Here is a 24,148-nt window from a genome sequence, read left to right as displayed (position 1 = left end):
ATAGCTTTTCACCACACACCAAGCACAACGGAGCATCCCTGGTGAAAGTAAATCCAAATGAATAGTAACTCTCGCTGTGGCTTCATCTGGGTCCAAATTTTGTCCAGGGGCCAGTGCGGAGTTAGCATTTTTCCTTTTCAAAACCTTCTCCATCACTGTCATTGCGGTCTATAGCACAGACACTGTGCATGTTATTTGCAGATAATAATTCATTTGTTTTCAGTTAGGTGAAATTGGACAATTTCCCACATCGCACTAGTGTGACGCTGCACAGTGGTTGAAAAACACTGCTTTAATTTACTGAATGCACACATGTTAAGTGATCGCTGTCCTAACGTTTTTTCCTATCCATCTGTGTGCAGGTGATTCGTGCTTATTACTTGACTATTTACGCCTGTCTTTATTTGTGGTCATTTGTGTCTGATTTGTGCCGATGTAGTCAATCAATTAAATGTTTGTTGCCCCTCATAAAAGCTGTCATCTTCTGATACTGTCCCATCCATTTGGAAAAACATAACTGACAGATTGTATTGGTGATGATTTTCTTTCTCTCAGGTGTCCCGACTGGACCAGACGTGGATGGTGTTACGGCAGCGTCACACAGAGGCCGCTATTCTCTATGAGAAGACCCTGAGGCCATTTATGAAGAGCCTTAATGATGGAAGAGGTGAACATCACATCAATATTATATACTACTTCTTGCTGGTCCTTTTATACTGTAGTCCACAGCTACTTTTCTACAGAAAAACACTGGCTCAGTGTGTGTGTGTGTGTCTTCCTTTCAGAAAGCTGTCCGCTGTCCAACACCACTTTCCCCCATGTCCTCCCTCTCCTAACCCTGCTGGAAAAGAGCATGGCGATGAGTGAGGGGACGGAGCCATGGGAGACGGTGGAAGTTGGGGTGGATGTGGTCATGTTCCACCTCGGGGCAGCAAGGACTATCGCTCAGCTGGGAGGCATCTACCGCTCCAACGCTGAGAGCAAACTGCAAGGTAAGAAACTCAGAGTAGGGCTGAGATTTGACCGACCCGATATGGATTCATCAAAAATAAAGTTTTTAAATATGTGCCACTGCCTGTATCCTGTCGTTTGAAATGTTGCCATGGTCTCACAGTACACAGTTTCAAACAACAAACCTCAGTGGCATCTCTTGGCATATCCTCATTACTATCAGGGAATAATCTACTTTCTAATGTATGTAAAATTTTTTATCTATTTTTCTCCTCTAGTTTATCACAAATTAATCAAACATAGTAACAGCAACAATGTTACCAACACTAGGAATCCATCCTCTGAAGTCATACCTATCTGTAGAGACTAAAGTCATGCATATGAACCTGATAGTTTTGGAGCTATTCATGTTCATTAATTTTATCATGTCTTTTTAGGTTTTTAACTTCACTTCTCAGCACCCAAGATGTTTAATTATCCTTATTAGCAGCAAAAAAATAAAATAATGATGTGGTAAAATTAAATCTGCCCATCAATTAAAATATTCAATGATTATTTTTCAAGTTTTAAATACTCTCCTCAACAGTAAAATTACTTTTTTTTATTTAAATAATCTTGAGTAGTAATAATGCCTTAGTTTTATATAGCACCTTATCATAGACACTCAGAGCGATTTACAATTGAATGTATTATTCATTCGCTCACACAGTCACACAACTGTGATCTCAGTAGCCCTGGGGCAGACTGATATATGGCAACCACCGAACATCACTCATTTGCAGTCATACACAAGTGGAGTTCACAGCAAAGACACAATGGACAGACTAGGGAATCGAACTGCCAACCTTTTAATTATTGAATGATCACTCCTGAGCTGCTGCCGCCCGAGAGTAGGTTGGTCCTTAATGTGACCTAGGACTCATGGTTTCAGGGTTTTGTAAAGCATTTCGAGACTATTTAGACCGTTTTTGGCACTATCAAAATAAAACTAGAAATGATTTGTGTTTTCACACTTCCAGTGGAATGTGTGTCAAATGCGTCTTAGACCACTTCCACATGTGGTTTGAGATCAGAGCATCGAAATGCTTCGCCAGTGCATCCTGATATTCACATCGGTACTTCAAGCAGGTCTGAACGTGGACACCGATGCTGTTGAATTAAGTTCTACCAAATCTGATGCAACACAAGGGAATAAAAGACACTATATGATAACAATACGATAACAATATGATAGGAGACGACACGATACGATACAATGGTATTTTAATTTATCCCATAGTGGGGAATTGTGTTAATTTTGAGTGGTACTACACTGCTATGTTGAATGAACCACACTCTGTATTCTTACATTGGTGCTTAAATCACAGATCTGTGCTGGTTCTGGTTCAGTTAGAAAAGGATGATCTGTTTACACGCTGTTGACACTGATTACGTATGTGCTGTCACCAGGTTTCCAGGAGCAGGCCGAGGTCCTAGAGCTTTTCTTGACTGATTTCCAGATGAGGCTGCTGTGGGGGAGCAGGGGAGCTGAGGAGAACCAGGCTCTGCGGTACTCAAAGTTCGACCAGGTGCTTACAGCTTTGTCCAACAAGCTGGAGCCCCCAGTCAGACGACACTGACCCCAGACCTGCTTTCGAAAAACTGGGTTTATGTGGAAAATAGCTCATTTCTACATGGACTAGTCTTGGGTTGAACACTGAGCACCTCCTCCTAGTAGCCTTCCGTTTAACAAATGTAACAGATACTTGAAGTGTATAATTAACTCTGGCTAACAACTGCATTTTTATCAGTGACTTGACTTCAGACTCAATTTGAAAGTACTATAAGAAAGAGGACATTTTTACTCTAACTGAGAACTTACACCACTTTAGAGTTCCTAAACCTCAATGGCAGAAACTAACCAGGTTGTCAGCAGGTCTTATTTAATATATTGAGGTTCATTACCACAGTCAGTATTCGATGTCACTGTAAATACTTGGTTCTGCTGTGGTTTCAGGAAGCCCTGACATCTGTTTTCATTATCTAGTTAGTGAGACGGGGCTGTGCCTTTGGATGCTTGATCTATGTGCTGTATATTGTCTTCCTGAAGGCTGGACCTTCATTAATCCTCCAACTGCATGTCAGAATTTACAACACAATAACAGAATAACAGTGTATTTTTTTTGTTTTGTCTTTATTTTAATGTCTGTATAATTTGGATTTTCTAAGCGAATTTCTAAGCGATTTTCTAATCTGTTAAGGTTTTTCTGTACACTTATTTTTAATTGAGAGTGAACCAGTTCAAATTGCTTGATATATAGCAGATTTTTCAAAGACTGTGAAATGTAAATAAACATATTTACCTCACTGGGAAGCCAGTCTTTTGGATAAAACAATTTTCTCTTCTCTCATTAAGCCAAAGTGAATTTCATCAAAAACGAGATTTATGGTACTTGGAATAACTTGTGGATTTTAAAAGTCTTTCAGTCTTAAAAGGTCTCATGTTCTCTTTTTATGAAACAATTAAAAATCTAAACTCTCTAGAGTGGCTATTTTTTTCTGCTCAGTCTTTCCGGAAATACTGTGTGATAAACCATTTCCACAGGAATAGCACCCTCTGCTGTAAAAATAACCTGTTTTTCCATGACGGACAATAATCTGTTGTTTTCTATGATAAATATCCAGGTGAAATTATAAAAAATCATTAGTAAATGGTTTTTCCAATAAATTAGTGATAGTGCAATTGTCATTTTTTCCCCAGATGTTTTCCACTCAGTTTTCTTAATTCACAACAACTCATTCAGCAACACTCCATAAGTGATGCCTTGGGTTTAAGTTTTCTTTTCTTTTTCTATTTAAAATTTTAATTTTCTCTTAACCTTATATAAAATAAAGGACAAGGAAATTGTGAAAGACAAACATATGTTACTGGATAAATACAACGAATAAAAACTTCCTATTATATATAATTATTCCATATTAATAGCACCCTATTCTGTATAAATGTAACTTTTAGTGTAATGTAATGTAATTTTTTTTTTTATCATTTTGGATTCTAGTCACTTATTTACAGGTTACGGGTGTCAAGCAAGGGTTAGAATTTATTAAAATTTTCAGAATTAATATGTTGAATTCAGCAAGAACCTTTCTGTAAACACCTGTACTGTTATAATCATGTTTTTGAAAAATGTGAGTCGATCGTGAATCAATTTCTTCGTTTTCTTTTATCATTATTATTTTTATTTGTATATGTTTGTTATATGTTTATTTGTTGCCATAATAAATAGTAAAAGATTTGCCTGTGAAAGTTTCTTACACGTTTTCTGGACTGTGATCCTCCAACGTGTCCTCACTACGCCCGTTGTCGAATGCCCCGTGGGAAACGTAGTCTTCTTCGTTATTGTGTTACGTTGTTCGGGGCGTCTTCCCTAAAGTAGAAGAACTACAAGCTCACCGGTGACGGTAGAGAGAAGTTCCCGTAGTTTTTGCCAGCAGGCAGCCAAAATGTTGGCCATCCTGTCTGTGCTGTTTTTATCCGTTTATAACCCGGTCGACTGCGTGTTTCAGAGACTTTACTGCACTATATCGGACAGCTGCGAGTGTGACTTCAAGCCCAATATTAGAGGTAAGTTCTGTTAGCTGGTAGCTGTTAGCCTGTCGCTACTGTTTCGTGTTAACGTAACCAGCTATCTGTGGCAGGGAGACAAAGTAAATATACATTCTTCAGCCAACTGTGGCGTGAACATGCGTGATATACATAATTCTTTATAGAAATTCTGTTCTATAGTCTTAGCTACCTGACATATTTTTGTGTATAGCTTCCTAACGCCGAGCTAAATGCTACTTTGCTAATTGTTTTGCTATCAAAAAAGGAAGTCCTCTCTTCAAAATAAGACTTTAAGAGAACATTTTGTATGACCGTAATTCCTATGGTATAGGTATTTAACCTAACCAGTTTATTTCAGTGTTGAGGTTTGGAAATAGAAAGTCCTGAGAGAAATTGATTCGATTAGTTAGATCTCATCAGTGTTGTCTTTAAGCATTTGAGATGATTGATTTATAATAATCACAAAGGTCAAATCCAGGGTTTATCACGTTACTGTATGTCTGTCGAATTTTTTTCCCTGATCTATATTTTGACTTAAGGAACCAGAGTTTATTTTTTTTTTTTTTTTGCTGTATTATTTTGATGTATTTTGTCCTTGCCTTTATTTCCTGATGTCCAGACTTTGAATGGGACCTCTACAAGAATGTCTTTGGACAACATCTTGCTCAGGACGTCCTGTCAGAGGAGGTGGCGAAGTTCCTACAGAATAAAAGCCCCGACCGGCCCCTGGTATTGTCGTTCCACGGCTCCTCTGGAACGGGAAAGACTCTGGTCAGCTCCATGCTGGGAAATCACCTGTATGGCTCTGCTATGAGCAGTCCATATGTGCACCAGTTTATCCCAACACTGCACTTCCCTTCACCTCAGCGGGTAAAGCGATACAAGGTAAGTCATAGATCACTGTGTGCTGGTCAATTATGAGAAATTAAAGGCTTGTGCCAAACTGTTTTTTATGTCAAATAACATACAAAGCACTGTTAATATTGACAGAGACATTATTGGCAAATACTTTCATAATTGATTAGTTGTTTATATTAAATATAGCATCTATACACACAGGATTTCTGCTTTGAAGATGTTGGATAACTGTGTTTTATGTAAGTTCACCTAAAAAGACCCCATATAAATTAGGAATAGCTCCAAAACTGCTAGGTCCATATGCATCAGCCTGGTCTCTATATGTAGGTGAGAATTCAATTCTCACCTACATATGAATGATACAGCACCAATAACAATACAAATTGTCTCAAGTCTGCAAAAACCAGCCTGCAACCTCCAGAGCAAGCCTGAGGGCGACGGTGGCAAGGAAAAACTCCCTTTTAACTGGAAGAAACCTTGAGCAGAACCCAGCTCATATGGAGGGACCCATCTGCTGAAGGCCAGCCGGGTAGAAACAGAGAAGATAGAGAGAAAAGAAGAGCAGGAGAAACAAGATAAACAAACTTCTGTCATAGATACATACATCAAGCTGTAGGAAACACATAGAATCGAATAACATAGCTGATGATCTTATGAGATTTGTGAGTATAACAGGAATCATGGGCAGGTTGGTGAATTGTTCATCTAGGTAGGAGTGGACAACTGGAGGAGGCCATGATGACTGGGGCAGATGCAGTTTATGGAGCTCCACAGGTCTGATACACAGACCATCAGACATCAGAGAATGGATTCTAAATTACTAAACTAAATTAACATTTAGATTAAATAGTAGATAACTACCTGATAGTAATGATGTCATTCCACTGAACTCATTCAGCAACTCTTTAACTATCAATCTGCATTTTTTGGTGCCAAAACCGAAAAAGTGTCCCAGGGGTGTCCAAGCAGAAGCTGCATTTACTATGTTACCCTCCACAATGGTTCCACTTACTTCTTGTAATATCGTTGTTGAAAAGGCTTCACTTGATAAAGACAGACCAGACTTTATCCCCTCTGTGTCCTCCTTTGGTCAAATCGTCCATCCAGTGAATGAGAGTGTAGGGGTCAGTGAAACTTTTTAAAGTAACACTCTGGGAGTGAGTTTTAGTATATTCTCTAAAATATGTTTTCTTCATCCATTCCTTCCAAAACATCCAACATCCGTTGAAATATGGTAATCGGCGTTTACAGGCTATAGTGTTTGAGATGTTTTACCTCCATGTAAGCCCTACCTCCAAAAACGCCACATTGTTTACAAGCCATGAAGAGGGCTGTACTTTACATGAAAAACAAACGTCCCTAACTGTACCAAGAGTTGGTAGTTAATAGTAGTAGTAGATAGATTGCGTTTTACCTCCGAAATCTGGAAACACAATACTACTGATTCCCACTACAAGAGACAATATACTCACTTAGTCTATCTCAAACTCATTTTATTTAGACTGTATATTAAACCATTGTGCACATTATTTTTTTCTACCATATTTGTGTTGTGTACGCATGTAAGGCTTGTTACACAACACGAGAAATTTGTTCTCGCTCCCAGTGTGGGATAAGAAGAAAAAAGTTCTCGTTGGGCCCTCCCACTCCAGCATACACCTTAAACATTGTGGGAGATGCGCATGCTGTATCTCACATCATCTCTTGCCAGGGGAGATTAGCACTCAGCTCACAGACTGGCCGCTAGCATTTAACATTAACCACACCCGCCTCCAATTCCTGACAAATGACAGAATAGTTGCGGAGAAAAAAATTACATAATTTTGTTCCCGTAGCCCTAGATGCGAGAACAAATTTCTTGCTCCTTGAGGAGTATGTATCAGCCTTAACTCCCAGAGTCTAGGGAGTCACCAAGACAAGATGTTTATCTGGCAAAGCTTACTTTCTATACAAGCTGTATTGGTTTTGTTATTTGTAGATAGAGGCAAAGGATCACGTATGAAACTGGTCCACCAATTCTATCAGACGTGGTGTACACACAATGGATAATTGTGTGGCTTTAAAATACCCTATAAGGGAATAAAAATAATATCGGTTGCATTTCTTGTCAGTTGTGTTTGAATTTGATTGGTTTTGAGTTGAATCCTGGTTCTTGGAGAGGGAGAACTAAATGTACCTCCTTGGGTTTGTAGACGCAGCTGAAGAACTGGGTGCAGGGAAACTTGACGGAGTGCGCTCGCTCTGTCTTCATTTTTGATGAGATGGAGAAGATGCCTGTGGGCCTCATCGATGTGCTAGAGCCCTTCTTGGGTCCTTCCCACGTTGTGTTTCGCACCAACTACCGCAAGGCCATTTACATCTTCATCAGGTAGGAACCCACACTATGAACCAGAAACAGTTATCATCATCATCATCATCATCATCATCATCATCATCATCATCATCATCATCATCATCACAGGTTTTATGTGCTAAAAATTTCAGTTCTTACACTCTTACCTTTGAAATTGTCTCTCTAACCTCTTTTGAAGATTTTTGAATCTGAAGATAATGCTCAACTTTGGGCTGTTTCTTAAGAGAAAAAAAATATCTGTACTATTACCTTGTAGACGACATCTCAGAGAGGTCCTTATGGAGTCTCAGGACCAGTTGTGATGGTGAAAATATAAGTGTCACAATGCTGAGACTGTACACTCACTCGCCAGTTCATTAGGTACACCAGTGAATTCAAATTAGAGAGAGTTTGTGTTCACTAGTGTACCTAATGTTTTGGAAGAAACATTAGCACTGCCACTTTCATGTTGGCGTTGCACACAACTTTACCCCTTGCTAACACATAATCTCTCAAGATGTCCAGTCTCCATGTACACTCACTTGCCAAAACATTAGGTACATTAGTGAATACGTTTTTATATAACAGTTGTGCAGTTAACCTTGTCTTTGTGAATGTTCATATATTGAGCATTGTTTTCAAATAACATATTAAACTGTGATTTCATTTTGGAGGCTGTGGTGTGTAGTGCTATTGAAATGGAGAGTGACACATGTTCCTATTATTTTGAAATTTTAGTGGGCTAGCTTGGCTAAATAACACAAACCCTTTTAATCCAGTCTAGTGTAATTCACAAATTACATGAAAAGTGAGGGAGATTTAATTCATTGTTGTTATATTAGAATGCATTCAATGGTGTTTTGGCAAGTGGATGTATATGGAGATTGAACTTGTGAAAAGAGGTTGTTTCAGCAAGGATTCAGGCTATGTGCAATACTGACAGGAAAGTGAGAATGCTAATGTTTTAGTCAAAATAAAATGACTGTGCTAATGTTCAGTTAATGTTGAAACCGTATCAGAAAGGTAGTAATTCAACTGGATGATCATTTTAGAGGATGTAGTTTGTGGTGCTGTTAAAATTCTTTGCCTAAATCTGAGTAATTGAATATTTGCAGTAACTTCTTATTTATTGCCTGTCTCAAGTCTAAGTTCCACTGAGGTCAGTAACCATAATGTATGAAACGGGTCCTAATAGTGTTAATTTGTGATTCCCTGCAGCACCACAGGAGAGGAGGTGATAAATAAAGTGACTCTGGAGAACCGACAGGCTGGACGAGAAAGAGAAGAGATTAAGTTGGCCGACCTACAGGAAGCCATCGCACTGGCAGTTTACAACAGCAACACAAGTAAGAGCAACCACTCAGCATGGCACCAACTCCCCAGTTCATGTGGTACACTAGTCGATGCATTCAAATTTGAGATCTGAGTCCGATATATCAGCCGGCTGATATTTGTAGATATTTACGTATTTTACTGGTATCGGCATCTGTCGATATGCGGGTGCGCGTTCGCAGATACATAGATTTTTTTCCTGGCAAGATTTCCAGACAGATGCATCCACAGGCAGCCCTGTGCTGCTGGAGACACTGCAGACTTGTGCAGCCCATACAGTGACGCTCCCCCACTGGCAGAGGGTGTGCAGCTGGAAACCTGTTTATTTTGTATGCATAAGAGCGTTAAATATTCTTTGAGTTCAATAAATGTTTATGTTTCTGGTTAAATTGAGACTTGTAACATTTGTTATCATTGTGTCATTTTTGTCATGTTAATGGAGGCGGGGGGGAATTGTCAGCATGTATCGGCAAAGGCTGATGTAAAAAAAATCTCTATTGGCCCTAAAAAATCCATATCAGTCTGTCTCTAATTCTGATATAGCAGCCCTGCTTTAAATCTCCCTTCATGACATCTACAATTGCCAGATGGTATTGAATCAGTGTCAGAAAGACGGTAATTCAACTGGATGACCATTCTTGGAGGATGTACATTGTAGTGCTGTTTAACAGGATTGAATTGTTTCTGTCATTGAGGCTAGCCCACTGCCTGTCAAAATAATAGGAATATGTGACAGTACAACACAATACAGTTCAATGGTAAAACAAACCACTTCCTGGAAATTCATGAGTGTAGACTATAGACTGTATGGTGTAGATGTTTCATTTTTAGATTTTGCAAAAAAAAAAAAAACAACATTATGTGAAATACAGAAACTGGAGCTTTCTTCCGAACAACCTCCCCCCGCCCCCATATTGCATGTATACAATATCTATATATATTAGTCTTAAAGGAAACCAGTGCAGGGATCAAAAACACTGCACAAATCATTTACGTCATCTCATCTCATGTCATCATCTACTACCACTTAATCCTCACTAGGGTCGCGGGGGTTGCTGGAGCCTATCCCAGCTGGCATCAGGTGAGAGGTGGGGTACACCCTGGACAGGTCGTCAGCCTGTCACAGGGCTAACACTGAGACATACAACCATTCACACTCACACACACACACCTAGGGTCGATTTAGAATCACCAATCAGCCTAACGAGCATGTCTTTGGAGGTGGGAGGAAGCCGGAGTACCCGAAGAGAACCCACGTGAACACAGGGAGAACATGCAAACTACATATCATTAGCTGCGAGGATGATAGAAATCATCAGTAACTTATGTAAATTCCTGAACTTGGCTCATCAATAGTTATGTCTCTCTCCAGGTGGGTTTTTCCAGTCCAGCATCATCCAGCAGAAGCTCATCACTCATTTCATTCCCTTCCTGCCACTGAGCCGGTGCCATGTTGAGCGCTGTGTTCACTCACAGCTCTGCCAGAGGGGCAGCTGCAACCGCAGTGACGTGGTGGAGGCAGTAGGGGGCGACATGATCTACACTCCTGCACAGGGACAGTACTTCTCCACAACTGGCTGCAAGGCAGTCAATGCCAAAATCAACTTCTTCCTGTGAGCTGACGGGAACAGTGGTTGATCTGTTCTTTTTTTGTTTGTTATTTTGGACTGAAATGAAAACTGCTTCTGAGGTGAGTCAGTGAAGAAACTTCTGAATCTATATGGATTTTGCTGTGCTGAGGTCAGAGCAGCATCTATGAAGTGATGGACACACCCTCAGTATGACCTCTAAAGATTCCTCAGTTCAGTCACACTCTACCTCTAATTAATTTGAGAACTTCAGGTCGCAACAGTGTGGTTTCAGATTTCAAAGGCTACATCCGAAGGTCATCCATTCATTTTTGTAGTTCAGTATTTACCCAGCCTGAATTTATTTTTCCATCCTTATACATTCATACTGCAGGAGGTACTGGGGCAGCTGGAGGATCGTGCATGAGTGTAGACCACAGACTGTATGGTGTAGACGTTTCATTTTTAGGTTTTGCAACAAACAAAAAAAAGAAATGTCCATAAAGAAATCATTGTTTGTATCATCTGGACGCTTTACTTTAGAGAAACAGATCTGCAAACAGTTTCATCATGGAAGGAGATTTTTGCTGATAAAGTCTTAAAAATCTTCTTTTTGGCATTTCATGTGGACAATAATACATATGTGGCCTCAAAGAAAGTTTCAGAGTCAGCACATGGAAGTGTATGTAATCAGTGCGTTGAGCTGAGTAGTTGAGGTGTCAAAGCAGTTTTTAAAAAGACAAAGACGGCGCGGAAGAAGAATTATACTTGAAAACTTGTTTGGGAGCACGTCACCACTTCTGCCAGTAGGTGGCGGTAAAGACTTTATTTTGCCAAGAGTGGAGGAGGTGAGGCAGAGTTCACTTGCAGCTCAACATTTGATCCACCCATAGAAGTGGCTTCTGTCACGTATTATTTAGTTATTTTATTTTATGTTGTAAAGGTAATAACTAACAACAGTAAAATTGCACTTTATGGAGTTTTTAAATGATGTACATGTTGAAATACTGCCAAGTTGTAACTGTTACGACAAGTTATTGATTGGAAAGTAATTTGTTATGTTAATGTGTGGTTAAATTTAGTAGGAATAAAGGTGAATTGAGTTCTCAGATGAATTTACAGACAGTCTATTATTCCAAATAAAACCATTAGTTTTTAGGTCATCTTCCCTTCTACCTGTCGATAAACACTATCAACATACAGAAAAGACAGGTGGTAGACTTCCACCAGAATCCAGTCTTATGTCTGCGTTTATATTTCCGTGCTGAGTGCATTTAGACTCTTCCACCAACCACCAACTTGTTTTGCGGGTTGTTTATGTGTTCGTTTTTTATGTGACTACATGTGCCGTGTAATTTTCAATTTCAGCTGCTGTGCAAGTGCCTGGATGTTGGTGAATGAAAATTGTAAGACCAAATGCAACTTTGGGTACTCTAGTGTAAAGTAAAAATAAAATGAAGACAAACAAAGCTCTTGATCCGTGCCTTTGTTCTGTTCTTAAGTGCAGGTCATTTTAAGTATTTTCGTTTTTGTACTTCAGTTTCAGATGGTTTCAGAAGTGTTCATTCTTTTATGCCACAATGTTTATTTGAGTGCTTGAGTTGAGTTTGAGTTGCTTTTTTCATATTAATAATACTAAATATGCTAGAGCATAGATACTCTTATAGATTATTAGTAGTATAGACCCTAACACTAAGACCCTAAGACAGCATTTTTTTAGTACAAAGTAGGTAACACAGCTCCACATAAACCAAAAAGATAGATAGATTAGATTAGATAGATCAGATTTGTCTGTTTATCTTTATTTTATGCAGACGTTAAGAGTGTGAAACATGGAGCTGCTGTGTCTCAGCTCTCTGAACAGATGCGATTGCTCTGATAACTTCTTCAGCAGGAAATTACTAGATTCTCCAACGGAAATGAAGAGGTGCCAAAGGTCTAGGGGATGATGTGTGTGTGTGTCACGCTGCTCAGTCCACCAGGCTGCTCTGGGTTGTGTAGCAGAAGATGATTTTACACGTATAGCCCCATGTTTCATTTACATGTGAGCTGTTAGTGTAAGAAAATATGGAAATTGGGCATGTTTATATATATATATGTGTATATATATATATATATATATTCACACATCTTATATTATATTATTATATTATATTATATTATATTATATTATATTATATTATATTATATTATATTATATTATATTATATTATATACACACACATCTACCCTTTGGGAGGGAGGGAAGCAGACAGTGCAAGACAGGTATAAGAAATATATGTATATGTATTAGGGGGGATATTGCACATATGTTGTTGTGGGTCTACTGGGAGCAGGCCTGGTTTAATTAAATGTATTTATTATTTAAATTTATTATATTAGTTAAACAACAAATAAAACATTCAAATATAACTTAAGTTAAAATAAATATATATATATATATTTTTTATTCAAAACCCTTTAGTTGTCAGTTCCATTCTTTAAATACATTTCTGTCTTTGCTGCTACTTCGCTCATCTTAGCATAAAGGCTGGAAACTGGTGGAAACAGCTAGGCTGGTTCTGCACAGAAGTAACTACTTTCTATTTAGTTATAATTTTGATGAAAACCCTTTGAACAGAAAATTGCAATATAGCAATTATGTGTTTAGTTAGGTGGGGGGTAAGCCCGATTTATACCTTACGCACCGACTCTGGGCCGGTGTGAGACATTTCTACTTGCGGCGGCGTCAGTTTGGTTTGCTCTGTAACAATGCAATCCAAACGCTAGATGGCGCTGTGTCTTTTTTGCCAGATGGAATCATTTTTGTTTTCACTTCCAACAATGGAGACTGAAGCTTTTGAAGAAATTTCGACTGAACTCCACCAAAAATGAGTCACGCAAATGTCTGTATCCCCAAACCTCCTCTGTTAACCTTACCAATTCTTTATTGATCAAAACAATCAATGTGAAATTTGCGGAGCTGCAGAAGCAGCCAGAAATACTAAAGCAGAAAAACGGACTACCAGGCAGACCAATCACAGCTCATGTGCTGTGTGCTGCTGCAGCGCGTTGCACTTCAGCTATGAAGTGAGGCTAGTAACTGGACTTGTAGGGAGACTTGTGGGGAGCTGGGTACACACCACAATCTGTGAGTTTCAACTCACACCTTGAGACTGGAGTCTCTGGCTGAAAATGGGTCACTAGAGTACCATTCACTGGAGAGGACAGGATCAAACAGATGGACACCACCCACAGATGTTTCTATTTAAACCCCAATTCCCCACCAGTCTTTTAGAACTGCAGTCTTGGATAAACCATTTTCAAGAAACTCTAAAAGTTCATCTGCCCTTGTTTCGGCTTTTTTGGCTTCACCTGCTTCTCAGTTCTCTCTCTCTCTTTTTTTTTGTCGAAATGCATTTTTTTCACCTCCCAACCTCAATTTCCTGATGACATTTTGGTAACATCTTCTTGTTCATTTAAAAAAAAGCCTCAGCATGGCTTCCTATATATGCCACATCTCACCACAATCCCACTGTGATGACTTCATCAACGCTCCGCCCTCCGCCACCGTCCACCCCACCCACCACCAACAACCACGCAGGCGGTGTGAGGAAGAGGAGGGGTTCAAAGGTCAGCTTTGGAGGCCTATTCACCCCAGCTGCTGTTGCTGTGCATCGTCATCTCAGTCCTTTTGGACAATGAGACTCGTAAAACATGGCAGGATGACCGCAACATGCTCATATGCATAAACACACTCCCATCTCGTGACCCCTGAGGTGTTTTCACACGCTCCCTGCAGAACAGCTGGACCAGACTCTGGTTTCGACCACTGGATCTCCTCTCTGTATTTGTGAAGAGTTTCTTTTCCATACTTATGTCTTTCCCTCCTTCATCTCTCTTTTCGTCTCCTGTCGCACATCTGCTGTAAAAAGCCAATTTCACTTCCCACTGTACCTCCTCACCCCTCCACAGCCCTCCCTTCTTCCTTCCCTCCATCAGGGTTTTTTTTTTGGGTGGGGTGGGGGGAGGGGGGCAACAATGGGACGCTGCTCCTTCCTCCCCTCCTCCCCACCCACCTCCACATCTGTGAGTGCCCCTCTGTCTCCTCATTCTTCTCCCTAACCGCTCCATTATTGGGCCTCTTTCACTTGTAAATGCAGCCAGCGATACTTCTGATGGGTCTTTTATGCCCGCGGCCGGGGTCAGGAGAAAGGTAGGGGTGGCGGCGAGGAGGAGGGGTGAGATGTGAGGCCGGGGGGGGTGGGTCACGGTTGAGGGTGGCAATGGGGGCAGTTTGAGGAGCCTTGTGCTGTTTTTGCTTGCGGGCCAGAGAGTGTGAGGGGACAATTGTGACAAAGAGTTAAATCCTTTTTTTGTGTGTGCAGTCATTTGGGACGGTTGGGGACGGCCATGCTCTCGCATTCCTACAGCCGGACGTCCCCCTGCAGGACAGAGAGGGACGTGATGGGCTTGAGGTGGACTGAAGCGAAAGCTCAGTCACAAGCTGTGTACTAAAAACTGCATATTGTGTTTTTGTTTGTTTTTGCTTTTAATGTAATTGGCACTCAATTTTTTATTCCCCTAATGAGAGAATATTGATTTTTTTTTTTATCTGCTTACCTCCAGACAGACAGACAGACAGACTATTGATCCCGTGGGACTTTCACTTTAAGGAAGTATAAGTCAGCACGCCTTGAGTAGAAAGTATAGAAAAGGTAAAAATAAATGCACAAATGTGTACAAACTGTACTGGCTTGTGCCTACCAAGGAGCTTGATGGTTCTGCTCAGTATCTTAGCTGTTCCTGGTACTGCACTCTTCTGGAAAGAGATCTTCCAGTTTTTTGGTAGTAACTGCCTCAAGTGATCCTATTGCTACAATACTACTGTTGCCTTCACCTTCCACATCTTTTCTAGTTCCTCTTTCAGTCCATGGCATTTCTCAAGCTACTCTTCTCGTTCCTCCTTCCTGATTTGCTACATCTACCACCATGACCCTCTTCTGCTGTTTGTTCACCACTACAGTGTCCGGGACCTTGCCTCGTCCATTCTCCACTACCTGTGAAGGTGTCTGTCATTTTGATAATGGGACTTCCAGCCTGTATTTTTCACCTATAGGATTACTCCTGGTGTGGTAGGTACTTTCTATTGATCGTGTAATCCAGCCTTTTCCAGTCACTGGTAGCATTTCTTAATATCAGCCACTTTTGTTATCTGCTGGTGGTACAGGGTGCAGGGGTTTGTCTTCCCACGACAGTTCCTGTTTGTCCTTCTCTTCCTCCTCATGTTTCTGCTGTCTGAGGAATTCGGACCAGTAAGCATTTCACCAAGGGTAGCCATCTTCCCGATGTACTATTGGCTCTAGGAAATGGATCTATTTTCACCCAGGACAGTGGCTCCGCCACTCACTATTACTCAGTCTCCTTCCTTCTGTACAACCTCAGGGTGCTGGATTTGAGGTGTAACCCTTCCTGCACTGTGAGAGTTTGTGTAAACCGTTGTTACTGTAGTCTCCTAATAACCATGTAAACATTCGATCTGCTTTCTCTCATGAGGTGAACATCAGGTGAGAAGTTCGCAGGAGGGTCAAAAACATAGATTTAGAAAAACAACCAGTTGGTCAAACAAGTATTTGAAAAGATGAGCTGGAATCCATGTGGGACGGAAACGTTGGAGACATGGAGAAATCTTGGTTATCTTCTTCTGCTCTATACATTCAGGGGTGGTCAATTGATTCAACAGAACCATTTGTCAATAAAGGTCTCTAGTGATTGGTGTAAACATGCAAATCCAATCTGATTACTGGTCTTTCTGTTGAGTTGAACAAATATCGTGCATGTCAACAAAGGAGTGGTCTGATCACAGGTGTCCATGTTAAGTACAGGTATGAACACACCCAGGACACGTTGACGACACATTTGAGAGATTCAATCTCAGACCACATGTGGAGGTGGTTTGGGTCTCATTTGATCTCATTCCTTTGGTAGTGTGAACACTCACTCAATGCGTTTACATGCAGAGCTTAATCGAGCTATGCTCAAAATCCGACTTTCTGACTACAGTCCTTGTCCCAGTTTACATGCAGCACAAGAAAATCGAATAACTGTTCTCCTCTTCCACACTAGGTGGCGAAACGGGTCTTCAGCGTATCTCTATTTCTCTTCTTCTTCGGCGATCGGCTTTCTTGGACGTTTTTGTTCTGGGGTCACACGCCAGCGCAGCGGTGGTGGAGCATGCGCACATGCATTATCCGATTGAAAACTCAGATTCCAATCGCATTATCTGGGTGTCTCAATTGGATAATGAGAACTCCCATTTTAATCGGAGTAACGTGTTTACATGCACTTAAGTTCTCCTGTTATAGTCCAATTAAGACAGTAATTAATTTTTTTCACATGCCTGTAAACGCACTGACTGCGTCCTGGGTTACATTAAAGACCACCTATTCAACAGAGGAGAAATGTGAAAGAGGAGGTGAGCTCATTCATTCAGTAAAGAAAGCACACAACCACTATTATAAATGAACACCTGAAAAGATAAAAGTAGCATGGGTGATGTCTGTTCATTAGCAATGATAAACAGGAATCAGCAAATACAATCAGTACAGTGTGTGTGATTCTGTCAGTAGAACAGCGTGGTGTGAAAATTAACCACATTATGTGACTGCATTGATTACAGTATACAAAGCAGCTTTATGGAGGATCTGTACAGTCATCTGTCCCTGTTTCAAACAGCACAGCAGTGAAATCATGGCGTCTATGGACTTCTTTAGAATTCAGTTCTTATCTGAGCTTTGTCACTAAAATTACGATCAGGGCAGAGATCAGTAAGCACATAAATTGATGTAGGAATGTACTTTCAGTCAGTGATAAGGACTTTAAGCTACTTCTTGATTTTTTGTCACATCCCCATCTCTCCACGACAAACTTAGCTGTTCATTATTCTGTTCCACCAGTAGGTAGAGATCCATTATAATATTCTCCTGATCATATTAAGTGTTAGTTTGCATGCAGAGCACAAAACTGTGAGCAAATTTTGAGAAGGATTTTAAATATCTGGAGTAAATAAATAATTTTCAGCTGGTACTTTGGTTTTCTTTTATAGGACTTTATTTTTTGGCCAAATTGAGCAATACTTGGATTTTTGTGAGTTATGTGACAAACTATTGTGTAATGTTCAGTTGTTGGTGTCACTGAGTGGCCTCCATAGTGTCATGGCCTGACCGGTGCTCTGTGGGATTATCTGTTATTTTAGCTTCTGTCCTGACCTCTGCCACACACACACACACACACACACACACACACAGTGGAAGGGTGGTCTCAGCGGCAATCGAGTCTCCAGGACAACAGGTGAACAAAGGGACGCTGTGGGGGGAATGCGAGGCAAGGAGGGATGTGGAGCAGGGTTGGGGTGAAGGGTGACGCTGGGAGAGGGCTCTTGCGGGGGTGGGGTTCAGGTTGACCTTGGCCTCAGTGCGATGGTCATATGGGGTGCGAAGGCCACCGGCCGTGAGGGAGGAGGAGGAGGATGAAGAGCAGAGAAGGATAAAGGCTGCGATGCCTCCCGTTCTCTTCAGACCCACAGTGATTAATAACAAAACACACACGAACACGGAGCACCCCAGCTGACCCCTGAGAGCCTGCAGCTCAAGAGGGTCTTTGGCGTGGTCACTTTCCCAACACTTCTGATTGATGAGCGATTCTTTTCCCACCGCAAATTATGGTAATAACGCTGAAAGAGACGAGGAGATGCAACGCTGCAGCTGCTCTGCTCGCCTCTCTGATCACGCCAGACAGGCAGCATGGCAGCCTCTGTGTTTGCTTTTTAAGAGCTGGTGAAGTTTTCTGTTTGGTTTGCCAGTAGCATGCCTCTACACTATATGCAGTGTTGACTTCTTGCACACACAACTGACATTCAGACCTCTGCTAGAAACTACACAGCTTGTCATGACATTGGCTTCCTAAATAAATTCTGAAGGTGAATTGGCGTCATCTTGGCCCAGATTCACTACTAATTTACATCTGCACATCGAAAGTAAAACCATTTCGTCTCGAATGAATTTGGTGCATTTAGTGCATAGTCTCAATATGAAATGATTATTCCATCTTTAAAATCAGTCAGAATGACCAAAACTGATCTGATAGCAGAACATTTGGATACACATTTAAAATGCTACTTCTGTTCCAATCAGATCAAGCAGAACACATTCAAACAATCTGAAAGGCACCAATGATACCTTATTTTACTGTTGGGGGACATGTTTCTTCCTTGGTCTGTGACACATGAGCATATTCATTGGTAGTGTGTAGAGTGAGTTTAGCCTCTTTCTTATAAATTATGGAAAAATCACTGTGAGGGATGTCTGTTCATTAGTAATGGAACTTGTAGCAAAATAATAAATACATCTAAACATATCTTAACAAATGAAAATGACCGAATATTAGTACATTGTGTGGGATCCCGTCAAATCTCAAAATATGTATTGATCTATTAGAAACAGAAGCTGTTCAGCTATTCTGATGATATACTACAGATGATGCTGATGATACGAATCTGGGATCAGACTTTTATTTTTCTGCGCAAATTGAGCAGTTGTTCATGCTGTGATGTTGTCTGACTTATTTTGTGCAATGTTCGGTTGTGTATCAATACTTCTTGTGTTTGTCAGTATTTTCAATATATCACCTGTTGCGCTCATATAATTGTAATATTCCAGAGTCCAGAGTATATAAAACTGCAGCCCTAATGTCTTTTCATTAACTTATTACATATACTGACTCGAGATGAAAAAAATAATAATAATATAAAATGTTGTACTTAGGACGGGACGGGTTATTAGGGTGACGTGCATGTTTCAACACAAGATCTAAAAAGCCAGGGATGGAGGGATGGGATGGATGGAAGGATGGAGGTTGATGGGGATTTTCTGATGGATGGGTGGTTGGCTTTTTCTGAATAAAATATAAAAGACAAATTGCATGTCATTTAAGATAATGGAAAGGTCAGTACATTAAAGGTAAAGCTGACAACTCGCATGGGGGTTTAAAACATCCATTTTACACTCAGGTTATGGCTTCTTTGATACACGTCATATTGAAAACAGAGAACCACAGCAATTCGCTATATACAGGTGTAGAAAAGTGAAACACTGGAGCTTTTGAAGAAGTTTTTTTTTTTTTTTGGAGAAGCTGAGCCACATGCTACACTATATATGTGGTACATAGAGGATGTTAAGATTAGGTGGGTGTAAAATGCCAACAAGACCCTGAAAGTGTCATGTTGACAAGGTTTCTGAGTGAATTTGATTCTGTCCTCTCTCTCTCTACCCAGTCAGCTTTATTCAGTGGCTGCTCAAGGTTTCTTCTTACCACTGTCACCTCAATGCTTCCTCTGGAGATTCTGTAAGTCACTTTGAGTCGTTACTGATGCCATATAAATGATAACATTTAGCAGAATTGTAGAAATGAGATGATTTTGGAGAATTTGTCACAATAATTTTCAGCTGACAGTTAAAAGAATGAACTGACTCAAAGTTATCAATGAGATATAGGAAATACACTGCACTGATAGTTACTACAAAATGATCCCTTTGACTTTGACTGTTAAAACATCTCCCGTGCTAAGTTCCTGCCAATAAACCCAACATATCTGCCCCTGGTCCGGCTCCGACCGCTGGTCTTGAGACAATTTGTATTGTTATTGATGATATATGAGTGAAATTGAATTGAAACGGATTGCTTAAAATAAATGGGAAGGAGGCGGTGATGTCAGAGTGGCCCCGTGCTGAACTGCAGCTGTGCGACCTGCAGCTGGGTCTGAATGGTGGTGCAGTGTGTGGGTGGAGCGTCAAAGGGTGGTGATGATGGTCCGGGTGTCTGTAGCTAAAATGGCGACCAAAAACTAAAACGACATGGCCCCCCACCCCCCGATCTTCAAAATGCCATACAGAGGACGGAGCTGGAGGGGTCGAAGGGGTCACCGATGACGATGCTGGTGTTTGGGTGATCACATGTGTGTGGGGAAATGATGAAGGGGGGTATCAAGTAAACCATCTGCAGTCCGCCTCACAGCCCCAATCCAAAACATCAGAAACCTTACGGCCCATTCAATCGTACCAGACCACAAGCAACACTCCTGTGACATGGTCCTCGTCACAGGAGGTCATTACCAGCACACTCACACACCTCTGAGATCCTGCTTCTGCTGCCACAGTTTGTGTGTGGGTGACGGGAAGGAGGACATGATGTGACGTCACCTGCTGTGATCCTCCCCCTCCCCTCCCCCCTGCTCCTCCTCCTCCGCCCACATCCGGTCCCCTCCCTTCACCGCTACACCTCCTCCTCTCCAGTGATGATGACACAGCCTAGGTCATGTGACCGTGGAGGTGGTGGGAGAGGAGGACGGACCTGAAGGAGGAAGTGAGTGACCCGGAAGGCAGGAGTTGCGCTATGGCGTCCAACATGGAGGCCGAAAGCCAGGAGGAGAGGGCGCTTTCCAGTGTTTGAGCGGCACATCAGCGTCGTCTGCGGTCACATTTATGTTCAGTTAATAGCCCCAGAACACACACATTCACACACTCAGACTATACTGGGGAGGGGAGGCACTCATGAAGTCTTTTTGCGTAGGATTCCCACCAATCATAGCGTCTCAAAGCAGAGGAGAGGCAAGTTTTTGTTAGCAAATTTGTGAGTGTTCGAACACAGATTCCCTTGTGGTGCTTTTTAAAGTCACATTTTGAACTAGTAGTTTTCAGTGCTGCAGAAAGACGGGAAACACCAGTGATTGGTCTATAGCTCATCAGCAGACGTCAGCGAGGTTAAATGGCTCTAATGATCTCCCTGGTCATGACACCGTTCTCCTAATTGTTTCCTCAAGATATCTCTGTCGTCAATATCTGCCGTCGATGCCGGTCAATCCTGAGGCGTACTGAGGGGAGCCTGAAGTAAACCCAGAGGGCAGAGCTACCTCAACGCTGCTGCTGCAGAGCTCTCACGACTCTGCAGTGTGGGATTTTCCTAAACCGTTTGGTTCTTTATAAATAAATTAAGCTGTTGTTGTTTAAACAAAGAGAAATAAGGCAGCAGATTTGTACCAAAAGACCCCAACTAAACAAAATGATCTCTACTTTTTAGGTCTTTCCGTTTCACTGTTGCACTTATTCTTTTCCCCCAGGCCTCTGCATAAAAGAATAAAGATCAAGGCAGCGAGTTTCTCTTATTTTTTAAGAGGTCTGGTGGCAAACAAGACAGAATTCAACTCCATTTGCACCTGTGCTGGCTCTACATCACGGCCTTCAAACGAAAACACTGTTCACGCAGAATAAAACCAGGATCTTTTCAGGGTGTACTGAAACTTCAGACGTTTAACAACTGTCAAGAATCAAACCATGAACAGTTTAGCTCCATCTTTAGACTCGGAGTTCTCCAGGAAAATTCCTTGTGCTTGTTTTGTTGTTGGAAAGCGCTCAACGCTTTTGTGGAAAATGTGTTTCAGGTATCGTTTTGGTGCTGGAACTCCAACGCAAACTTGATCCCAAACTGAGATCAAAATGGACATGAGACATGTCTCTTCTGAGCCACTCATCAGTGACACTCAGTCAACAGACAACTGGTGGCTCCCCCACCCTCCCACACACTACTTGGGTGGTGGTGCACACACTCACTCACACACACAACTCTCACTCTCACTCTGGTATTTTTAATCCTCTGAGCTCCGTCCCAGAGCAGCTCTGCTCCTCAGGCAACACGCTGGGAGCGGATTACAGCGGCAAATTAGCCTGAGGAGACCCAACGCATCTGAGGCCGAGGTGACGCTGTGGTGTGAAAATCAAACAGACCCCTGTCCCCAAAACCAAAGGAGGCCCAAAGTCAAACTGAGGAGGTTCGGTTGAACTGATGTGGCGTCACAAGCTTTCAGGAGGTTTCGAGGACGAACAGAAACACAAAACAATCACAAATCTCCGGAGAATTGTTTGTCTCCAAGCTGAGTCGAAACAAGGTCTGAAATCAATTTTTGAAATTAAAAATTGAAATTAACTGCATTTTAAATATTTTTTCTTCTAAATGTATTTAAATGTATTTCAAGTGTGACTCAATTTTTGTGACAAAGATCTCATGAAATAAAAGAAAGCATATATATATATATTTAAATCTTATTTAGTCTTAGTTTTTTTTAAGAGGAAATCAATCCACTGATTTCTTTTCCTGCTAATCTTTAAAATCAAATAATAGATGAAATCTAAATTTGAGGAAAAAGAAAAACAGGAAACATGAAGAGAAAAAGAAACACGGGTCAAAAACCAAATCAAAAAAAACCAAAACTTGATTCTTCCAACGACCATTCATTCTTTATTATTCATTAACAGCAGATTCAGCGCAAACGAGTTCCGTCTTTATTGGCTTGTAATGGCGTCCTATCCTCATCAAAAGAGATAAAGGGCTTGGAAAGGGTCACGGTTTGTTAAACAAAATTAAAATGATACATTCCTGGAGAATTATGCAAATGATAATCCTCCAAAACTGGCAACAAAAGGCTGCAACAAAAGCTCACCAGTGGAGCGACAATAAACCTTCCCTGCGAGGTTTTCAGCAGGAAAAGAGTGCGAATAAAAAAAAAAAAAAGAAAGAAAGAAAGAAAAAAAAAGAAGAGAAGCTGGGCCTGCCTGGGAAATATTAGTTTCACTCCAACAACTTAGAAAAAATGTCCCAGCTTGTAAAATACTTAATTATCACTCTTTATTATTTCCTGCTTGGCTTCTTTTTCATGCTGCAGGCCTGTAATGGAACAAAACCTGCACATAAAAAAAGGTAAACATTTTCTTTCTTTTGCTTCGATTAATCAATTACGCATCGAAATAAGTGTGATTTAAGTGGATTAAAAACGAATTACACTCCACTGAAGGTGCCAGGAAAGGACAATGGCCAACAAAAACAACAACAAAAAACTAAATGAAACAACAGCAAAACATGATCATGTGCGTTTAAATAAAATAAAATAAAATAAAATAAAATAAAATAAAATAAAATAAAATAAAATAAAATAAAATAAATCAAACATGCAGAGAAGGTTCAGGAGGATCAGGAGCGACCAGCAACAGATGTCCAGGCACAATTCTCGGGTTGGATTTGAAATTGCACAAGAATTGCGTTTGGACAATCAGCAGCTAGAGCCCATAAAACAAAACAAAATAAAATAAAACAAAAATAATTACAAATGAATCAGCGTTTAAAACAGAATAAATGATTCTGAAACCCGAAGAGAGATTAACAAACAGTGAATGATCCCAGACTCAAAGCTCAAAGTGACACTGACCACATATCAGCCAGTATTACTCAATTCCAGCTGCTAATTAGCCACTCTCCAATTTATCGGAGGGAGAAATGAATGAATGAATGAATAAATGAGTAAAAGCAGAAAATCCCGTCCCTTCATAAATATCAAAGTAACAACAACTCATCTGCAGATAAACGGAGGAATCCAGAAATCGATTCTTTCGTTTCCCCCCTTAAAAAAACTCCTCTCCGCCATATCTGCACCTGTTA

The 24,148-nt window shown here is 40.8% G+C and overlaps 2 protein-coding genes across 3 annotated transcripts in view; both read left to right on the top strand.

The window, feature by feature from the left end:
* sh2d3cb (SH2 domain containing 3Cb) overlaps window positions 1-3,471 on the top strand; it is a 35,883-nt gene extending 32,412 nt beyond the window's left edge. For both annotated transcript variants that reach the window (XM_047592521.1, XM_047592522.1), the window contains 3 exons: window positions 556-667; window positions 786-992; window positions 2,401-3,471. In XM_047592521.1, coding sequence (XP_047448477.1) covers window positions 556-667; window positions 786-992; window positions 2,401-2,570 — 489 coding nt within the window. In that variant the 3' untranslated portion in view covers window positions 2,571-3,471. The remainder of the gene's footprint in view (window positions 1-555; window positions 668-785; window positions 993-2,400) is intronic.
* An 875-nt stretch (window positions 3,472-4,346) lies between these two features.
* Window positions 4,347-12,096, top strand: tor2a (torsin family 2, member A). Its single transcript, XM_047592525.1, has 5 exons — window positions 4,347-4,555; window positions 5,157-5,422; window positions 7,588-7,763; window positions 8,946-9,073; window positions 10,432-12,096. The coding sequence occupies exons 1-5, from the start codon at window positions 4,435-4,437 to the stop codon at window positions 10,674-10,676; spliced, it is 936 nt and encodes a 311-aa protein (XP_047448481.1). The 5' UTR covers window positions 4,347-4,434; the 3' UTR covers window positions 10,677-12,096.
* Window positions 12,097-24,148: the final 12,052 nt, after the last annotated feature.

Source organism: Mugil cephalus, chromosome 8 (assembly GCF_022458985.1).
Source record: "Mugil cephalus isolate CIBA_MC_2020 chromosome 8, CIBA_Mcephalus_1.1, whole genome shotgun sequence".
Classification (NCBI taxonomy): Eukaryota; Metazoa; Chordata; class Actinopteri; order Mugiliformes; family Mugilidae; genus Mugil; species Mugil cephalus.
Note: the sequence above shows the minus strand (reverse complement) of the source record. Positions and strands in the feature narration are given on the sequence as shown.